General features: G+C 43.3%; 1 protein-coding gene and 1 long non-coding RNA gene across 7 annotated transcripts in view; both read right to left on the reverse strand.

Moving 5' to 3' along the window:
• Positions 1-12,808, reverse strand: part of akap11 (A kinase (PRKA) anchor protein 11) — a 35,147-nt gene extending 22,339 nt beyond the window's left edge. For 3 of the 5 annotated variants that reach the window (XM_052081727.1, XM_052081724.1, XM_052081723.1), the window contains exons 1-6: positions 12,459-12,538; positions 11,171-11,257; positions 9,453-9,563; positions 4,832-4,885; positions 535-666; positions 133-391 (exon numbers count right to left, since the gene is read on the reverse strand). In XM_052081727.1, coding sequence (XP_051937687.1) covers positions 133-391; positions 535-666; positions 4,832-4,885; positions 9,453-9,563; positions 11,171-11,257; positions 12,459-12,494 — 679 coding nt within the window. In that variant the 5' untranslated portion in view covers positions 12,495-12,538. The other 2 variants (XM_052081725.1, XM_052081726.1) reach the window with 2 other exon arrangements.
• A 994-nt stretch (positions 12,809-13,802) lies between these two features.
• On the reverse strand, positions 13,803-19,946 carry LOC127611332 (uncharacterized). 2 transcript variants are annotated; one of them, XR_007965289.1, is made up of 8 exons: positions 19,691-19,946; positions 19,433-19,522; positions 18,052-18,144; positions 17,852-17,953; positions 17,672-17,746; positions 16,690-16,803; positions 16,543-16,620; positions 13,803-14,797 (listed from the first exon to the last, which is right to left on the reverse strand). It is a non-coding gene; the product is annotated as an uncharacterized LOC127611332 (long non-coding RNA). The 2 variants fall into 2 exon arrangements; XR_007965288.1 differs by having other exon boundaries at positions 19,433-19,944.
• Between the last annotated feature and the right edge of the window lie 1,410 nt (positions 19,947-21,356).

A 21,356-nucleotide genomic window follows, 5' to 3' on the forward strand; every position in this document is an offset into this window, starting at 1 on the left:
CATTTATATATGCGCATAGACTCATTATTTATAATAAACACCCTGGACCACTAGAGAAGGAAATTCTGCAGTCAGCTGTTGGGATCTCCTACATTTCTATATAAAAAGTTTCTGAATTCCTTTAAACCTTACAGAGATTCTCTCCCATTTCGTCCTCCTCGAGATTTTCCAGTGCAGTGACAAAGTCGTCTTCGATGGACGAGATGGATTGGTTGGTGTCATCTTCCTCAGACTGCCTCGCCTCACCCCTTTGGAAGCTTTGTAGCTCCAGAGCATAGCGGACGCCAGCTACATAGCATCCAAGAAGGCCTGTCAACGATGTGACTCCAGCCGAAGGTTGCCCACTGACACCAAGGTTGTGGCGCAGCACACACACAGCCTTTATCCAGCACTGCATGTTGAGTGTTCGGGAAAAACGAAGAAAAAAAATACAGGTTCTCCACAAGTTTTAAAAGTGGACTGTACTTGACTTTGCTATTTAGCATGCAGTAGTCAGCAGTGGAGTTCGGTTACAAGAGGTGTTTTTTAACTTACTTGAGGCCCAGTGTCCTTGTGCTCAGTCAGTCTGGGGGAGTCCTTGAGCAACTGAACTTCATTATTCCTCAGGTTGTAAATGTGGAAGGTTCTGAGAATCTCACACAGCCCAGCCGGAAGGGACGCTAGGGCCTTAAACAAGGATGGAATACATAGTTGCAAAATGAATCCACTGACAGTTATGTACAAACTATCCTTAGGCATCACACAAAGTCTCAACCAGCAGCCCCTTTCATCTAGACATCATGAGCAATTGCTGCATGACAGTCACACCGGTATTTACTCGACTTGGCATTTTACACAGAACTCACTGAAGGCGGAATATGACCAAAACTGCGTCTACTTAAACACGTATACAGTAGGGATGTGAATCTCAGCACTGAGGACGATTCGATACACATCTCGATGCACTGCCAGCGATGCGATACTTAAACGATACATGGAATTTTCTGGCGATACGATGTGATACGTTTCACCGTCGTCACGATGCGATACGATGCGATACACATTAAGTTCAAATCAATGCGATCCGATACGATACAATGCAATTTGTTGCGATATTGTGCAATTAAACATGATACAAATAAGCAAAGAAAAAAAGCTTTTAAAAAGATGGAATTCAGTATGGTATTACAAAAAGGATACCACTTTATTCCTTATAAACAGTAGAACGTGTAAAACAACTTATCTAAGCCCTTTCACAATTAGGGTTTGTGCAAAGAAAATGTAAACAATTTGGCACCTGAGACTCACAGCTGTTGCTATAGTGTAAACACAAACAGACTATTCTCACTGAGTGTCTTATGTGAAATATACCGTATTTTCACGACTATTCGACGCATTGTACTAATGGCCGCAGTCTCATTAATGCGTGACATTTCTGTATTTTACACATACACAGGACGCATCGTACGAATAGGCGCAGTTTTACAGTGGTAAAACATACGCCAGCTTAAACATACGGCATGCATGCGCGCACTCTAACATGTTAGCTTGAAGCATACGGTAGCATGCCAAGACATACAGATAAGATAAAAACACGTTTTAAAAAGGCAACGAAAGCAGAACTGAGTTCGGGTGTATTTTATTTAGCCATCGTACAATGTTCTCACGTTTTTCGATCAATCATCACCCAGAAATCCATCAAAGTCCTCATCCTCTGTATCAGAAGCAGAGGACTGCACATCTCAGTTGTCATTGAATGCATCACATGCTAGTGTGAGTTGCTACGCATTGCCGAGTGGAAAGAAGGAGTAGCAACAGCAAAGTCAACATTTCTCTCGTGTGAAGCTTTCCCACATTTGGAAGTAAAGAACAGCGAAACATGGTGGCAGCGCGTGTGTGTAGAAAGAATTGAACAATTGTGCAAGTACCGTAATCCATCAAAAACGCCGCGTTCCCTCTCGTTGTTGCGTATTGTGGCGTAACTCGCCCAGCGCTGCCTCTCACTCTTTGTAAAGTTGTGTTTGCCACCGATCATTGTTCCCATGCTGTTCGCAACTTTACTTTGAACGGCCGGTTGATGCCAATGTCCAGCGGTTGGAGTTCTTTAGTCAAGCCTCCGGGAATAACAGCAAGCTCAGAGTTCATTTGCTTGACTTGATTTTTCACCGCTGCTGTGAGATGGTCACGCATGCCAAAAGCATAACCGGTGGCTTTAAGTTTTAACTGAGCTTCGTAGGCATGTCTCTTTGTCGAATTTTTTTTCAGGGGTTCTTAGAAACCAAAACCGGAGTTGTTTTGCAACAATGCACATTGCCACACGCTATACAAGTGTTGGTACTGGCTTGAGGCGTCCAATTACACGCCCACCCTTCACCATTGGCGGACTAGCTTGTCTGTCCTCTCTCTCCCTCTCTCTCTCTCTCTCCCTCTCCATATGTGTATATATACACGCCCACCCTTCCCTGATTGGCCGACTTCTTTCACAGTCACTTCCGCCTTTTCTCTATATAAACAGCGTGTCGGCTGTCAGTCAGATTTTGGAACTCAGCGCATATAAAGGACGCTCCGCACCATAAGGCGTCCTGTCCATTTTGGAGAAAATTTAAGACTTTTAATGGCGCCTTATAGTCGTGAAAATACGGTAATAATAATATATATATATATATATGAATCTATAGCGCAAGATGTCCACCCATCCACTGTAAGTGCAACTCTTTGTGCACTGTTCAGCGACACAGTAATCTCACTTCTTACTTTGTTGTACACATCGGGAATATGTAAGTGAACACAGACCTGTCTGATATTTTATACCTGGGTTCCAAAACGTGCACGAGCTGTCTGAAACCCTCGTTGTCCACCACGCTAAGGCTGGAGGTCTTTGCATATGAAATAAGCAGTGACCTTAGTTATAGCCATTGCGCGGTCACAGTGAGTTGCAAGGGGACTCCCAAAATAAGAGGCAATTTTTTTTCTGATCCTGACCTGGTTTACCAAGAGTTTCTCCGGTGTCCAACGAGGAACTGGGCGTGGAAGCGGGGGAGGGAGGGAAACTTTTCAGTGATCTGGTGCCATCGTTTTAAGTGGGTCTGCATATTTGTGGTTCTGCCGTTGTATGGCTTCTTAGTGCGACATTCCTTGCAAATTACGGAGGTTTTATCAAGCTTTCCGTCTTTCTTTTCGAAGCCGTAGTATTTCCAAACATAAGATTTGAATGTTGCGGCTGCATTAAATATAGTAGTTTCCTTGCTGCTGCTTGCGCTAACTTCCATAATGTTTCGCTAGTTGTGTACTGGACTGTATGTGACGCACGGCTACCGTCCGTATTCAACACAAAACGCAAAGCAATGATGGTGCATTCATTGCGCCTAGGAAAGGGCAGATAGGTGACGTTTAACATGAATAAAATGGCACTTGAATCGGATTTTACCGATACCCATCAATGCATCGTGATGAATCGCGATTTCACCCGTCAATCGCGTCGTACCCAGTGAATGAGCCGATGCACTCGGATCGCGCACGTGCGCATCGATGTATCGATTAATATCGATTATTTTCCACACCCTTAGTATACAGGATTCCACAATGAAATAATTACCATATTTGGTACTCCAAGTTGCACTTTTTTCCATAGTTTGGGTGGTTCTACGACTTACACAGGTGCGAATTGTGCATATTAAAGTTAGAGCTCGGACTCAAACCCAAAATCCCTGTTCCCCAATAGTGTTGACGGGAGCAAACGACTTCATGTTTGGTTTCAAAATTCCGCTTCTAATTGGAGAAAAGTTTTCCTCTCCTGGTTTAAATGAGCTTACATGAACGAGAATCTTGCATTGTTGTGCGACTGATGGTAAAATCCTGCTTGGTTTGACACCTCTGATCAAGACCATACAGCGTCTAAAGAGCTTTACGAAAGCCTCATGCATTTACTTATTTGAAGACTATGTATCTTATGAACTGGGGTGTACCACAGGTGTTTTGACGCAGCAGCATAAACCGACAGAAAGGTTTTCCTTTTTAAATTAAAAAGGCTTACTTCTACTTCCATTATCCTTGTTCGTACCTTGCCCAGTGGTAAAATCCAGTGTGTTTTTTGTTACTTTGTTCCAGTAAATCAATCTGTAATGTGACGTACCAGCAAAGCTAACCTGTCGTCTCCTATCCGGTGTTCAAGTGGCCAAAGTTCCTTTGTATGCCGCTATGATGGTGTGAGAGCCCAAGAGTGAACGAAGACAAAGGTGTTGAAACACTACCCAGCTTGGCCTTATTGACTGACTGCTTAATTTAATTTAATTTAATGCTTATTAGCCAACCAAATATCCCAAAACAAACGCAAAGACTTCCGGACGATTGTTTCACGCATGTTCACTTCCCACTTACGTCACTATGAGACGTCGGTGCCATCATGCCTCTGTGAAAATACAACTATCAATAAGCTATGACCTGTTCTGACTTGGTTCCACAAATTCTAAAGGGACGTTCGCTCTTTCCGGCCAATTTGCATCCAAATTTGAGTCACCACGATTCCTGCACAGCCTTGGTAAATATTAATAGTAAATCCTTGTTGTGGAAGCTGCCGCATGCTAAACTACTGTGAGCCCAAGCTCTTTTGTTCTTGGTCTTGGATTTTGTAAAATAACAAAAAAAAATTTGACTCATAATCCAGAGCGATTTGTGTTTTTTGTTTTTTTTTTCATAATTTTTGGGACAGGTGCGACTTAAGTCAGAAAATTATGGTTGACGAGAGACACGCCAGTGTCTGGTGTGACTTATAAATTAGGCCTACTTCTGGAAAAAAGATGGCTTTTACAGGCAGTGTTAAGGCAGTAATTATCAATAATAAGTATAAAAGTACCTGATCCACAGCATCGTCACCTTCACTCTGACCAGGCAGACAAACAAAATGAATCTGAAAAAGCATAGAAAATGGTTCACATTATGTATGATTTTGAGGCACTTAAGTGTTCTGCATATGTTTTGTGTGTGCTTGCGCGTCTGCGTGTATACAGTACTTAGCTAATATATCTAAATATGTTCAAGGGCTGGAAATATAATTAGCAGATCAAAATTGAGATCTGAACATTCAGGATATTAAGATCGAAATGAAGATGATATAAGACCTTGCCACTCGTATTGCATGTACTGTAAATCTCAGTTCAACCAACCACATTCCTCCCTCCAAGTTTGGCGTTGATCGACAGTTAAAACCAGCAGATAACAATCATCTTAAGGAGGGTGAGAGGGAGGAGGGACACACACAGCCTCCGCTGCTGAGACAGCACATACGCAAGAAATCCACTTCTGTCTTCAATGTCAAGCATACACGGATGGTATACACATTGTGTTTTAGAACAGTACGTGACCATATTTATAATGTGAAAATGACCAGTGGATAAAATAGCACAGCTTGCTGTAAAAATGAACGAGCAGCCCACGCTTTGCCGGTCCGTTCGTTTGAATGGGTTGAGGAAGCGTGGGCTGCGTCCTATTTTGGTCGCAAGGTGCATCTTTGTTGAGTGCCACCCTGTTTTGTAGATTTCGTATATAAAAGGTCATACAATGTAACATATTGTGTGCCGACCATCAAAACATGATCCAGGCATAGTTCATATTCCTGGGCGTTTACACATAACATCGCCATGTATGCATCATTGCGTTCACAACTATCATGTCCGGAGGACAGTGGTTAACTTTTTTTTTTTTTTTCCCAAACCTTGAACACATCCATCCACTTTCAGAACCGTTTACCAAATTGTAGCATCGGATTGTTATTTATCATTAAAGCACAGTTGCAGTACAATGTGAATGTAATTATTTTTGATTTATTGTTGACTTTATTAATGTTAATGCTGTCACCATCCTCTCTGTGAGCCGTCACCTTACCGTGGTGGAGGGGTTTGTGTGTCCCAATGATCCTAGGAGCTAAGTTGTCTGGGGCTTTATGCCCCTGGCAGGGTCACCCATGGCAAACAGGTCCTAGGTGAGGGACCAGACAAAGCACGGCTCACAAAGCCCCTTAATGACAAATAAAATCGATGGTATCCAGTTTCCCTTGCCCGGACGCGGGTCACCGGGGCCCCCCTCTGGAGCCAGGCCTGGAGGTGGGGCTCGTTGGCGAGCGCCTGGTGGCCGGGCCTACACCCATGGGGCCCGGCCGGGCTCAGCCCGAAGAGGCAACGTGGGTCCCCCTTCTCATGGTCTCACCACCCGTGGGAGGGGTCAAAGGGGTCGGGTGCAATGCGAGCTGGGCGGCAGCCAAAGGCGGGGACCCTGGCGGTCCGATCCTCGGCTGCAGAAGCTAGCTCTTGGGACATGGAATGTCACCTCTCTGGCAGGGAAGGAGCCCGAACTGGTGTGTGAGGCAGAGAAGTTCCGACTGGATATAGTCGGACTTGCCTCCACACACAGCCTAGGTTCTGGTACCAGTCCTCTCGAGAGGGGTTGGACTCTCTTTCACTCTGGAGTTGCTCACGGTGAGAGGCGCAGAGCAGGTGTGGGCATACTTATTGCCCCCCGGCTCAGTGCCTGTACATTGGGGTTCACACCGGTGGACGAGAGGGTTGCCTCCCTCCGCCTTCGGGTGGGTGGACGGGCCCTGACTGTTGTTTGTGCATATGCACCAAACAGCAGCTCAGCATACCCACCCTTTTTGGAGTCCTTGGAGGGTGTGCTGGAGAGGACTCCTGCTGGGGACTCCATTGTTCTGCTGGGGGACTTCAATGCTCACGTGGGCAATGACAGTGAGACCTGGAGGGGCGTGATTGGGAGGAACGGCCCCCCCGATCAGAACTCGAGTGGTGTTTTGTTATTGGACTTCTGTGCTCGTCACGGACTGTCCATAACGAACACCTTGTTCAAACATAAGGGTGTCCACGTGTGCACTTGGCACCAGGACACCCTAGGCCGTAGTTCGATGATCGACCTTGTGGTCGTGTCATCGGATTTGCGGCCGCATGTTCTGGACACTCGGGTGAAGAGAGGGGCGGAGCTGTCAACTGATCACCATGTGGTGGTGAGTAGGCTCCGATGGTGGGGGAAGATGCCGGTCCGTCCTGGCAGACCCAAACGTATTGTGAGGGTTTGTTGGGAGCGTCTGGCGGAATCCCCTGTCAGAAGGAGTTTCAACTCCCACCTCCGACAGAGCTTTTCCCATGTTCCGGGGGAGACGGGGGACATTGAGTCCGAGTGGACCATGTTCCGTGCCTCTATTGTTGAGGCGGCCAATCTGAGTTGTGGCCCTAAGGTGGTTGGTGCCTGTCGTGGCGGCAACCCTCGTACTCGCTGGTGGACACCAGCAGTAAGGGATGCCGTCAAGCTGAAGAAGGAGTCCTATCGAGCCTTTATGGCCTGTGGGACCCCAGAGGCAGCTGACGGGTACCGACTGGCCAAGCGGAACGCAGCTTCGGTGGTCGCCGAGGCAAAAACCAGAGCATGGGAAGAGTTTGGTGAGGCCATGGAAGCCGACTTCCGGACGGCTTCGAGGAAATTCTGGTCCACCATTCGACGTCTCAGGAGGGGGAAGCAGTGCACCACGAACACTGTGTACAGTGGGGATGGGGCGCTGCTGACTTCGACTCGGGACGTTGTGAACCGGTGGGCAGAGTACTTCGAAGACCTCCTCAACTCCACCAACATGCCTTCCTTGGAGGAAGCAGAGCCTGGGGACTCTGAGGTGGGCTCTCCTATCTCTGTGGTTGAAGTCACCGATGTGGTTAAAAAGCTCCTCGGTGGCAAGGCCCCAGGGGTGGATGAGATCCGCCCAGAGTTCCTCAAGGTTCTGGATGTTGTGGGGCTGTCCTGGTTGACACGCCTCTGCAACATCACGTGGTCAACGGGGAGAGTGCCTCTGGATTGGCAGACCGGGGTGGTAGTCCCTCTTTTTAAAAAGGGGGACCGGAGGGTGTGTTCCAACTACAGAGGGATCACACTCCTCAGCCTCCCTGGTAAGGTCTATTCAGGGGTGCTGGAGAGGAGGGTCCGTCAGGAAGTCGAGCCTCAGATTGAGGAGGAGCAGTGTGGTTTTCGTCCCGGCCGTGGAACAGTGGACCAGCTCTACACCCTGAGCAGGGTTCTCGAGGGTCTGTGGGAATTCGCCCAACCAGTCTACATGTGTTTTGTGGACTTGGATAAGGCGTTTGACCGTGTCCCTCGGGGAGTTCTGTGGGGGGTGCTTCGTGGGTATGGAGTACCGAACCCCCTGATACGGGCTGTTCGGTCACTATACCACCGATGTCAGAGTTTGGTCCGCATTGCCGGCAGTAAGTCGGAATCGTTTCCAGTGAGGGTAGGACTCCGCCAAGGCTGCCCTTTGTCACCGATTCTGTTCATAACCTTCATGGACAGAATCTCTAGGCGCAGCCGAAGCGTTGAGGGGGTCCGTTTTGGTGGCCTCAGTATTGCATCCCTGCTTTTTGCAGATGATGTGGTGCTGTTGGCTCCTTCTAACAGGGCTCTCCAACTCTCACTGGAGAGTTTCGCAGCCGAGTGTGAAGCGGTTGGGATGAAAATCAGCACCTCCAAATCTGAAACCATGGTCCTCAGTCGGAAAAGGGTGGAGTGCCCCCTCCAGGTCGGGGGGGAGATCTTGCCCCAAGTGGAGGAGTTTAAGTATCTTGGGGTCTTGTCCACGAGTGAGGGCAGGAGGGAGCGAGAGATCGACAGGCGGATCGGTGCAGCGTCTGCTGTGTTGCGGACGTTGTATCGGTCTGTCGTGGTGAAGAAGGAGCTGAGCCAAAGGGCGAAGCTCTCAATTTACCGGTCGATCTACGTTCCAACCCTCATCTATGGTCACGAGCTATGGGTCGTGACCGAAAGAACGAGATCCCGGATACAAGCGGCCGAAATGAGTTTTCTCCGCAGGGTGTCCGGGCTCTCCCTTAGAGATAAGGTGAGAAGCTCGGTCATCCGGGAGGGGCTCCGAGTCGAGCCGCTTCTCCTCCACATCGAGAGGAGCCAGATGAGGTGGCTTGGGCATCTGATTCGGATGCCTCCTGAACGCCTCCCTGGTGAGGTGTTCCGGGCATGTCCCACCGGGTGGAGACCCCGAGGAAGACCCAGGACACGCTGGAGAGACTATGTCACCCAGCTTGCCTGGGAACGACTCGGGATCCCCCGGGGAGAGCTGGAAGAAGTAGCTAGGGAGAGGGAAGTCTGGGCTTCCCTGCTAAAGCTGTTGCCCCCGCGACCCGGCCCCGGATAAGCGGTAGAAGATGGATGGATGGATGGATGGCTGTCACCATCAGTTCTTGAAAAAAACTAAAGCAACACCTTCCACATCATTTTGAAATGACATTTTGTATTTTTGTTTCTTCAAAAGGTTTAATTTTTCACTGAACCCATTGTAATATCGCAATCGTATCGTTCGAGATATCTGGCAATGATTTTGAGATATAATATTTTATCAGAAGCCATATCGCTCAACCCTAGTATGTGCGGCATGCACCGGTATTATGTTTGCATTCTTGATGCGGACAAACCTCTGTCACTCTTGTGCTGCCTTTGGATGAGAGGTCCAGGTTGATACTGCAAAGATCCTTTTTGCTCCGCAAGAGGCTCTTGACAAACTTTGGTCCACTGTCATGTACAGTCTGCACACATAAGTCGAAGGTCATGGCATAGAATTAAACTGAAGAACAAAATAAAGTAAGTAGTAGCTTTTACGTCCAGATATAGTGTGCTGACAGGGTTTACAGTACAATACTCTTGATGCATCCAGTTTTCACAGGTTTTTAACCAATGCATGACAGCAATCATTTTACGTCTCAATGAGTATTCAGTCTTTTAGAATTACAAGAAACCCCACTCATATATACTGTATATATTTCAAATGGTGTGATATTGGTAGGTATCGGCTGATACTGATGCACAGCCAGGTAACAGAATGCGTATCGGACGACTACTTTGTGGTGTGTTAAATTGAATATAGGTTGAAATTACTTAGCAAATCAATGTATTGTTGTTATATAGATTCATTCATTCATTCATTCATCTTCCGTACCGCTTGATCCTCACTAGGGGGGTGCTGGAGCCTATCCCAGTTGTCTCCGGGCAGTAGGCGGGGGACACCCTGAATCGGTTGCCAGCCAATCGCAGGGCACACAGAGAAAAACAAGTACCCGCGCTCACACTCACACATAGGGACAATTTTGAGTGTTCAATCAGCCTGCCATGCATATTTTTGGAATGTGGGAGGAAACCGGAGCACCCGGAGAAAACCCACGCAGGCCCGGGGAGAACATGCAAACTCCACACAGGGAGGCCGGAGCTGGAATCGAACCCGGTACCTCTGCACTGTGAAGCCGACGCGCTAACCACTGGACTACCGGGCCGCCTTGTTATATACAGTACATTTTAAACATTGTCACGTCATTGGTTTGTGCATCAGTCAAGGATTGTAATGACACTGAATATAAGGATTATTTGATGAATTAAATACACCTAGTATGTATTTAGCATTCAGGGAACCTGTTATTATGCAATTCAAACAGCAGTGGAACCCCAAGTCATGAATGCTCCTTTTTATGTACAATTTCAGTTACGTAAACAATGTTGAGAGTAAAATGACATTTGCCTCACAGTTATGATGCTTTGGATGGGAATTGCGTGTGCTAGGTTTCCTCTTGCATTTAAAATGCAGACATATTAAACAACAATTGTACAGAAAAGACCAGAAAAATTTGTGCAAATATACATCATTTTGATTATTTTGGAGCGGGGGGTGGGGGGGGGTGGGGGGATTTTTTCAAACCTTTGGTATGGAGTAAATCAAAGTAATTCAAGCGGCACGAGATTAATATTATGGTATTTGGATTACATTACGAAACACATTTTATAACAGGCAACTAGTCTGTAACTGTATCGGAATAGGTTACTTGCACGTAACTTCACTTCAGCTTTGTATTTTTTCTACGACTACAGTATCTCGGGCAGCTACCATTCGTCTTGACTGTCCATTTGATCGCAAAACATGCTTCTTGTTTACACTTAAATAATACACTCTTGCTGCATCATTGCGTGTTATAATAAACTGAAGAGAGAAAAAGATCTTTCGGATTCCAAAGAAAATGATGCACCACGGCCCACAGACAGAAGAAATGTGTAAAACACGGCAAGCAAAGTGTCTAAAGCCTGCCAGTTTTCATAAACTGATACAGGTACACCCAAAAAAAGTGCAGCATCAATTCTTGTTGCTTACCTCTTTTCTGACCGAGGCCCTGGACTTCATTGGGGCTCCTCGAGCATGTGCACAAGGATCCATGGCGACCAAAGGAGGACCTCTCACCTCCAAACGTAAAGTGTCCTTTAGAGGAGGGAAACATAATGAATCTATGACATAAATCAATTCTAACGTCACATATTTCTTCTTGAAATATTACTTTTTCCTCATAGCCTTCTATGCTTGTATTATATAATTATATACTATGACATCCTAAAATATTGGAGCCTGTTCAGTGAGTTCATAGTGTGTTTCCAAATACTATGCAGTACTCAAGTGTGTGTGGGGAGGAGGGTGCTGGAGCCGATCCTGGCTGGATGATCCCTTTCAGTAAAATGATTTTGAAAAGGTTCCAACTGTAATTTTATGTATTGCATGTTTTGAAAGCAGCTACACAGTTACTAAAAAGGTTGATAATTTGTTACCAAATAAAGATTTCATTTTCAAATCATACTCCTTGTCATTTAGCCCTTTCCTTACTTGGGGCATGGCAACAACAACAACAACAAAAAAAAAAAAACCCTAATGATTGACAATACTCTTTTGTTGAAACTCTGTAAACAGTATATACTTATATACAGTTTTGAAAAAAACTTAAGTCTATTTAATAAAGATATTGCTCTTACCGGACTGGTGATTATTATTATTTTTTTTTTTTTTTGGTGATTGTACTCAAAAATCCTGATCATTTAAATTCTAATAAACTATGCTATGATATGGTCGCTATGCCGTAGATGGTTTTATTTTGTGGCTGGGTCCCCCACGATTAATGGGCTTTATCAGACACACAGGGAAACAAACATTGAATAATTTGGGCTGATGTGAGTTGTCTTCGTTTATTAAACTGACTGCAATACCTTGCATTCATATTGTCTTAAAGGTTTGTTTGTGGCCAGGATATCAATGGAAAAGAGCATATTCTTAATTGTCCATCTCTGCATAAATTGGACAGAACGGAACTCTCTCTTGTTTCGTAACATTAAAAGCATAAAATGCGAATATTACACCCCGTGGCCTCACACTGACTGTGGATGCGGTTGTTTAAATATCGATTGGACAATCAACAAGAACACGGGCGTTGCAAAATGGTTATCTTTACTCAGATATAGAAAAGAACCAAATTCAAATAGAAACAATAGTAAGCGTCCTATCTTGCTAGTTGACAGGCTGTCAATCAAGTGAGTTGCAGGGATAATAATAGGCCGCAGTTAGCGAACGACATGATGTCACCCAAACGCTGCAACTAGCAACTTGTAAGAAGACTAACGTAAACGCCGACGAACTCCAAAGACATAAACGACATTGGAATCTACGGAAAAACATCGCCATGGTCATGTGAACATGTAGTTTACCTCTGATGCTCGTTGATGTTGACTCCCAGCAGCGCCGACGCAAATCACTCTGTGCCATTCGCGAACAGGAAACGAGTTCGGTATTTTTGAACACTTCCCCTAACAAATCGAAAACGACCGACACAGTGGGCTCAATCCACTCCGTAGTTCACCTTTAATAAAACAATGAAATAATTTCGTCACCACAAAAATAGCCAAACTCAAACCACTAAAATTATTTGAAAAGTGACATCGACGTTATAACATCATGCGCGAGAAGTCTTTTGAATTTCACTTTTACAGATTACCCTAAACATAACCCAACTCCCCATTCCCTGCGCAGTATTGGCTGAAAACGAGAGTTGTCTGAGACATTACCAATCAAAGGCCGATAAACGGAGCGATGAAACTGCACATTACTTCACATTCTATTTGTTCTGTTAGTATAACTGTAGCCGGGTCTTTGGAAAGACTGGACTGGACACAAAATAATTTTTAGGTGGGCTTTATTCCCGACTGAACAATGAAGACTTGTTCAGCATTAAGATGAAAGACTGAGATCTTAACTGAATTTTAAAAGAGGTCGAACAGGGATCTAAGAGATCAAAGAAAATTATTTAACAGATTACAGACAATTACACCACAATAGACAACAGCAGTGGCTTGCTTAATAGGAAAACAGAAATAAAAATACATTATTTACAAGCCACAATACTTCTGAGTGCAGAACAAATAATCATTACAACCCAATGTTTTGAGATACAGCCACACTTACTCGATATGTTTCGGTGTGTGGGGTGTGTACAAAGCACGTGGTCAAACATAAATGATCTCCCCTCTAAAGAACAGATAACACAGTTCATATAATTTACAGTAAAAAAACATATTTACATCTTATAACATTGCGAACACTTGCGCTGTACAGCTGTTCACACGACTCACTAGTGGTAGATGTCAAACTCCAACCCAAACCACTCCAGATATTGAGCTCTGAATATCGCCAGGGTTACGAGGACGATCATGGGTGTATCAAGTTGGGACAAGCAGTGGGCACAGTTCAGCGACTACCCTCCTTTACGTGCATGTCACCCTTTCTGGTCTGATTCTCACACGCTGCATATGTTCCCGCGTGTTTTGATCTAGTGTGGCTCTTAAAGTGACAGTGCTACATTTGTTAAACAAGGAAGCCTTCACTACAAGCATCTAAGTAAGGTTCACCTGGTTACATAACTGTTTTTTTTTTACGAGCACAGTCACACACATTCTCACACACACACAGACACACACTCTCTCTCTCACACACACACACACACACACACACACACACACACACACACACACATTCCTGCACTTGCTGCACAGTGAGGACCGAGTAAAAAGGCCTACAAAGCGAGGACCACCCTTTCTGCTTGAAAAAGAAATGAAAAAGACACATTTCTAGACACAGGAGGGCGCCCTTAGGCAATACATTCCTTTAGATTAAATAAAACACCAAAGGTTAAGAAAAAGTTTTTAACTAGATAAGTGAGGACCGGGCACTGGCCATGCGTTCTTAATGATTTTGAAGTAGATTAGGTGCCGTTCACCTTACTAAACATTTAATGATGTAAATTTATAATCAGATATATTATTTTTAAACAGTTTATCACCATTAATTTATGGGTACTGTCATTTATTTAGTTTTATTTAGTTCTGATATTTGTGTGTTCAATACGCCACATGTTTGCACTGTGGCTGAGAGAGGAAAGTATTTTAATCTGTGCTGTACATTACACAGAGAGCATATTTGACAATAAAAGCTGACTTGACTTTATGATTTATTTTTGACAAACAAAAGTACTCTTATTCAAAACTTACAAGAACACCTGAAAAACTTCAACCTTCAAAACGCACACTAAAAAAACTTGCTGCGCCACAACCTGACACATGAACCCACATATACCCTACCAAATAACTGTGCTTTCAAACTCTATTCCTTTTCTCCCCTCTCTCTCATCCCATTCCCTCTCTCCCTTCATCTATCTCCCCCCTATGTCTCTCCCTCTCTCTATCTTTCATCTTCAAGCTTTTTTCCCAATTACATATCTTTTAATAATTTCATTGTGGAATATCTCTCCATGTGCGGTCTTCAAGGTCTGGCGATGCTTGACTACGACACTTAACGCAGTCATCTTTCCTTGGAACTTTCTTTAATGCTACAAATTTTGAAAGGTGTCGATCAATTGCTGCTCTTTCCTTTGGAGTCCGGGTCTCTTCCTTTTTTTAGTTTCCAATTCTGGAGGGGAAAAAAGAGGGTTATTAGTGGTTTAGTTGAATATAAACAGATCTGAACACTGCCTTGACTGATAACAGGACCAGAATAAAAACTATCAAAAATGCATTGATTCAAAACATGTTTTAGGCATCTAGTTTAAAGCAACTTTGTTGACTTAAAAACACCTCAGCAGCAATTTCCCTCAAGGCATGATTCATGAGTGTTATGCTCTTTACATTATTTAATATTTTTCAATATCCTTAAAATTAATGTGGGGTTTTTTGCCTAGTCTCCGCCTTTAATGTCTTGTTTATCTATGTGGGCCCCCCAATTGGGTGGCAACCACTAAAGGGTGTACTCTGACTACAGCCCAATGACGGCTAGGATAGGCTCCAGCATGCCCCAAACTTTTGTTTTCTATTTCTGAAGCCTTCTATTGTGAAGAACATACAGAAAAAACAGTCTTTGCAACTACAGTGATCCCTCGTTTATCGGGGTTAATGGGGACCGAAACCACCCGCGATAAACGAAAATCCGCTAAGTACCAAAACCCCCCCACCCTCCATATAGGTATATGAACATGTGTATGAGTATAAATATTTATAAGGCCAAATGTACTGGTATACATGCATGTTTGTAGTAATTAACAGTACTTAATGCTATATACTAATATATTTAAACATGTATAAGTTAGGTTAGGTTAGGTTAGTGTATAAATAACGAAATACAGTAAACACAGTCCTGTATATGTTGCTCTATGTGACTCGCTGTTGTTTTGATTATTTTCACTGCCTCTTGAGGACCTTTTGCAGCATTTTCACTTTTTTTTAATGAATATGTTTGAAAAAATCCATGACACACAGAGGCCGCGATAAATGGTAATCCAGCGGCACTGTTGACATTCATGTTTCGAAGCTACAATCAAAGCCTGAACCACTGTGCCGATTTCAGAGCAACATATGTGGTGAATATTATCTAATACGGTATGCATTACCAGTTTTCCTTGTTTGCAGTGAAATGCATTATTTTACAATCCATTCAAATGTCAGATACCAAATATGTAACTTCTGGTTGCTGATGGTGTATTGCAGGAGTGACCAACTCATTTTTGGCACAGGCCACATTGTAGTCATGGTTTCCCTTGGAGGGCCATTATGAATTTTGGGAGACCATATACATATTTAATCACCTCCACATTACATACACCACTCATAACATATTGATGGATAACTACTTTTAAAATCAGAAGTAAAACATAATGATTGTTCTTGTGGACTTCATATGACATTTTGAGATTTTGGTTCAGACTTTAGCAAGCCTCATGGAATTCGACATGCTTTATTTGCTTTTGCAGGCCACATAAAATGATGTGGCAGGCCAAATCCGGCCCCTGGGCCTTGACTTTGACACCTGTGGTGTAGTGGTATACTCGCATGACTTGTGTGGGATCAGTTCCTGCTCAGTGATGGTGTGAATGTGAATATTTCTGGCTGCAAACATGATTTCGTTGTTGAGAGGTTCGACTGTATCTCTCTTTGGTCAGATTTTTTTTAAAAATTGGATTCAATTACAATCAGTGTGTTACTGTAACCAAATTATATCATAACCCTGTAAGAGAAATTGCTATACAATAGAAATTGAAGACAATTTTACAACTGAGTAGACCACTTCAACGACTCGTCTTTACATCTGCAAGTCACAGTGACTTGTGCTGTTTGAGTTTCTTAAATTGTTATACGGATCTATCCAACAGAAATTCATCTTACCAACTTCACTATGTTCTTTTCAAACTGCTGTCTTCTTCTTCCCAAGAGATCTGTGTCCAGTCTTTTTGTCCTCTTCATCTAAGAAAGTTGGCATGTTAGTATAATGGTAATGAAACTTTGAGTTGTGTTGACGATGCACTGACTCACCGCTGTCTTCAACATCATCGTCGTCATGTGTAAGTGTTGCAATCCTCTTTCGTTTGGTGGCGCTCCCTGATGTTGATGGTTGTTCTTGGCCATGTGTGAAAGATGCGTCATAGACTGTAAATAATAATAATAATATACTTTGGGTGAATATGCTTTGATGATACACATTTGTAATTCCTGATATATTGGAATGTACAAAAAACAATCAGGACTTGGAGCGGGGGTGTCAAACATACGGCCGGCGGGCCGTTACCGTCCGACAAGCAGGTTTGATCAGGCCCGCAGGATCATTTAAAAGTGAAAAAAATGCAGAAAAGACATGGAACGAAAATTTTGAATAACATGCAATTCATGGAGTATCCGCTAGGGGACACACCGTTTTGATCAGAGTAGAAAGACACATTGTTTTGAGAAGAAGACAACAGCAGTCTAAGTCTGTCACTGAGACGGACGGACCCAAAACAGCAGATGCTATCAAGGACATTTTAATTGATTATTCTTTACACATTTAATGGCACTCTCTTTAGTTTGTAAGGTATAGGCAGGGATTAAATTTATAATTTATATGCACAAGGCTTAAAAATTCCTTTCTTCACAAATCTCCTTTAATCTAAAAGCGCATCACTGTATTTTTCAACACCAATTACTTGTTTAGTGCCCTTGTACAATCAGTTGCGATGCATATATGTGAATGATAAAAGTCAATCGTACATTTGTCTAAGGAAATCTAAGGTGCTTCATGAAATGTTTTGTAAAAAGATATGTTCATTAAATTTCTACATTTCCGAATGTTCTTGTGCTTCTTTATAGCAGAGTACGGTATAATTTTAATGGCTCGGCCCACTTAACATCTACCGAGGCCAATGGGGCCTGAGTTTGACAGAGTGAAATGAGTTTGACACCCCTGACTTAGAGTAAGGAAAAAAAATCGTACTAATGCCAGGTCTGTAACATGTCACTTGTGCCAATGTTAGAGACTCACCCAATCCATGTCTTCCCAACATTGTCTTTTTTTTCTTGACAGTCTTCTTAACTGTCTTATGGCACACCCCTCCATCTATAAAATAATGTTTTGATAGAATCAAAGTTCTTTCCACATGCATCTCAGAAATATGCCAGTAATACAGCAAAAGAGGATTCAAGTCGGACAAAAAAACATTACCGCCATATTCACTGCCAGAAACATCACTCATGTCGTCATCAGCGTCATCAGCATAATTTCTTTCTTTAATTGACTGCATCTTCGGTGGCCTTTTGTAGGTGCCTTGGAGCAAGATGATGTACTCAAATGAAATTCCTTACATCTCAGAAACATAGCAATGGTGCAGTGACAGATGGTCCAAGTCAAACTGAAAGCATTACCTGTGTTTTCAGTGTCCAAGTTGGTACTGTTACCGCCTCCATCATCTTCATCATCAGATCTCGTTGCTACAGCTGAGTGTGGCACTTCTCATTCTGTGAAAGATGACATTTACACCATGTAAATATGGATGGAAGACATTCACTCTTGCTCCGAGAATGAAAGGGTTTTCTCATTTATGCAAATGGTCTGGACACAGAGAAAATGAGAGCTGTCAAGGTGAAGGAATTACTAAACATCCATCCATTTTCCAATCCGCTTTATCTTCACAAGAGTCGCAGGGCATGCTGGAGCCTATCCCAGCTGTCTTTGGGAGGTCAGCGGGGGACACCCTGAACAAGTTGCCAGCCAATTGCAGGGCACACAGAGACAACCATCTCAAACTCACACCTGGGGACAATTTAGAGCAGGTGTCACCAACATTTTTGAGGGTGAGAGCAACTTCATGTGTACCGATTGTGTGAAGGGCTACCAAATTGATACACGTCTGAAATAACATATTTGTCCAAAATACCTTCAATAATATGAGGATGTGTTATTTTTAATACTTGATGATTTAAATTGTCAGACTTTGATCGTGTTTCGAAATGTCTCACAGTACTGCCAATGTTTGCATTTTTAAATCATAATTTCTACTAGCAAATCACAATGTCCAGGCACTGGCGGGCTACTCAAGTGGTCTTCACGGGCTACCTGGTGCCCGCGGGCACCATGTTGGTGACCACTGATTTAGAGTGTTCAATCAGCCATGCATGTTATGGGAATGTGGGAGGAAACCGAAGTACTTGGAGTAAGCCCACGCAGGTATGTGGTGGGAAAAATAAGCAAACGCCACATAGGAAGACTAGGACCGGAATTGAACCCTGCACCTTTGCACTGTGAGGTCGACAGGCTAACCAGCTTTAATCAGTAGTAGTTTAACGGTATTAGAACGGTATCGATCGCATGTTATCACTAACTCCCTGTTTGATTAAAAGTTCTGTCTTTGATCATTGTTCGTTACTTTTAATCCACAGGACAGATGTGTGTCAGAACAGCACACGTGTGAGGATAGTGAGAAGCAGCTGCCTGTCAAGTTGCTGCAACATCCCCCCAAATAACTCGACATACATATGTGCGTGCTTTCGTTTGCTTATTGTTATCATTGAAAAAAAGGTTCTGGTTAAAGGTGCCAGAGGCAGAGGCAACTGGGATCAATTGGTGTCTAACTAAAAATTGTTGTAACTTAGAAGTAGGTCATTTGGTCAACATTAGGGCTAACGTTTGAATGTGATTAATTTGAAATGATTCACGGTTTCTATATTAATTCCAAGCATGAACTCTAGAGCATATATTGGCATCCCTCTTCCTGCTATGACTACTAATGTTATTTTTATTACATACCATCTTGAGCTTCCTGTCGTCTCCCTGGATCTGGTCTTCTCTTTTTGCCACCTTTCAGACCTTTGGTTGAGGTGGCTGCATGTGCTCTTCCTTTTGAAATATTCACAGTCAGAAATCAGAAAACATAATTTTACACTAAAATATGAAGGTAAAAGAAAATATGCCGATAAAGACATGCACACTGTCGTGGAAACAAAGACAGAGGGAGAAAAGAATAAATGGAAGGGGATGACTTTAAAAATATATTAATTTACATACCAGTGATAACAGAGTCCAGGGTTTGCAGACTCTTTCCCTTCAGCGACTCTGTCCCACGTTCCATCGCAAACAGTAGTTTGGCAATCTTGGCCACTTGGAAAGTTTTATCGGTCTGCCGATAAAACTCACAATGGACTCTAATGTCGTGTCCCATAAAACGAGCAACTTGCTCGAGTTCCTGATTGTTCAGGTCGAGAAGCTGACATAAGGTAGCAACATGCTTCCTTAATTTTGTTGACCTCATCAGTTCTGGGTTTTTGGCCTTGCTCTCTTGTGCGTATTTTCTGAGGCACGTGTCACATCCACGAAGATTGGTGGTAGTTCCTTTTTTGGCCATCATTTAACTTCCCTGTTCCTTTCGATTTCATACCTTTTTGTTTTGATTTACATTTTGCCTTGAGGGCCTTAGCTTCATGCAAATCAATGTGGTCCTTTTCTGATCCACTGCTGTTGGACGACCGGGACCCCCTCCCTTCACTGAATGCTGGTTTGTGGTCATCTCCACTTTGGGCGGATGACACAGACTCCTCTGATGATGATGATGGTGTTGACCTTGTGGAGAAGGCTCCGGAATGAGTCTCAGCACCAGGCCTCTCTTTGAGAAGAGGTGTATGTTGCCCTGATGGTTGGGCTTTATGCATTTGAGCCTACACATCAGGGCAGAAGAGGGAAAAACAGGGAAAATTGTTAATTTTGTAGACAACTGAGATGGTGAAAAAGAGTTTTATGCTAGATCTCGGCAATTCTGTACAAAGTTTATCTGTCTTTGCCAATGTTTTCAACACTTGTCTTCCAACTTGCATTCATGAAAATACGACAATGTTTTGTCGTCACACATTTTCACAGGATGGAAAGTAGACCAGATGGAACTAAAACCTCCATTAATAAAACAAAGTATGAGTTAATCAGCATGCATTTTCTAGTCTCATGGAAAAGAGACAAATAATATAATTTATTAAATTAAAAACTGGGCAAAAATCGATGGACATTTTAGTTGACAGGCAGAAAAAAAGAGTAAAATGAATATGATTATGTAAATTAACTCAAAATACGATAGTAATAAATAAAATGGTACAGAGTAGTATTTGAACCTGTGATGATAAAACTCATGTTGGATACACGCTTCGGATGCTCTGTGAAATTAAGCAACTGGCATTTGAAAACACAGTAAAGCAGCTCGCGTTGGCCTGCAATCCGCCTCATTCATTCGGTATTTAATTTAAAAAATACATTTTTCTCGAGAAAAAATGATTTCTGGCTAAACATGTCTAGTTTAATATAATACAGCGAGCCAGAGCACTGGTTCATTTGTCTACTTATTTCAATTCGGTATGAGTACAGAAACTAACAATTTCTGTCTCATTTTTGCCGAAATATAAACCACATAAATTCAACGCGACGCGGCCTTGCCGTAACTGCCTGAGCGCAAGCCATGTACGTTGTTCCTAAATTGCTGTGTTCGTAGTTTGCCATTGTTTCTTCGTGTAGAAAAAAAACTACATAAAGCAGCTTTAAATTAAAACCAATTGACGGCCTAGAGTTTACAGTACGCCGCGAGTAACAAGTCCTTCGGTGCTCAGTACGCAGATTGTTACGACGACACTCGTATTCGCGGGTACCCGTCTCTCGACAAAGAAAGGATGATTACTTACCTGAGCATTCTCAT

Source organism: Hippocampus zosterae, chromosome 12 (assembly GCF_025434085.1).
Source record: "Hippocampus zosterae strain Florida chromosome 12, ASM2543408v3, whole genome shotgun sequence".
Lineage (NCBI taxonomy): Eukaryota > Metazoa > Chordata > Actinopteri > Syngnathiformes > Syngnathidae > Hippocampus > Hippocampus zosterae.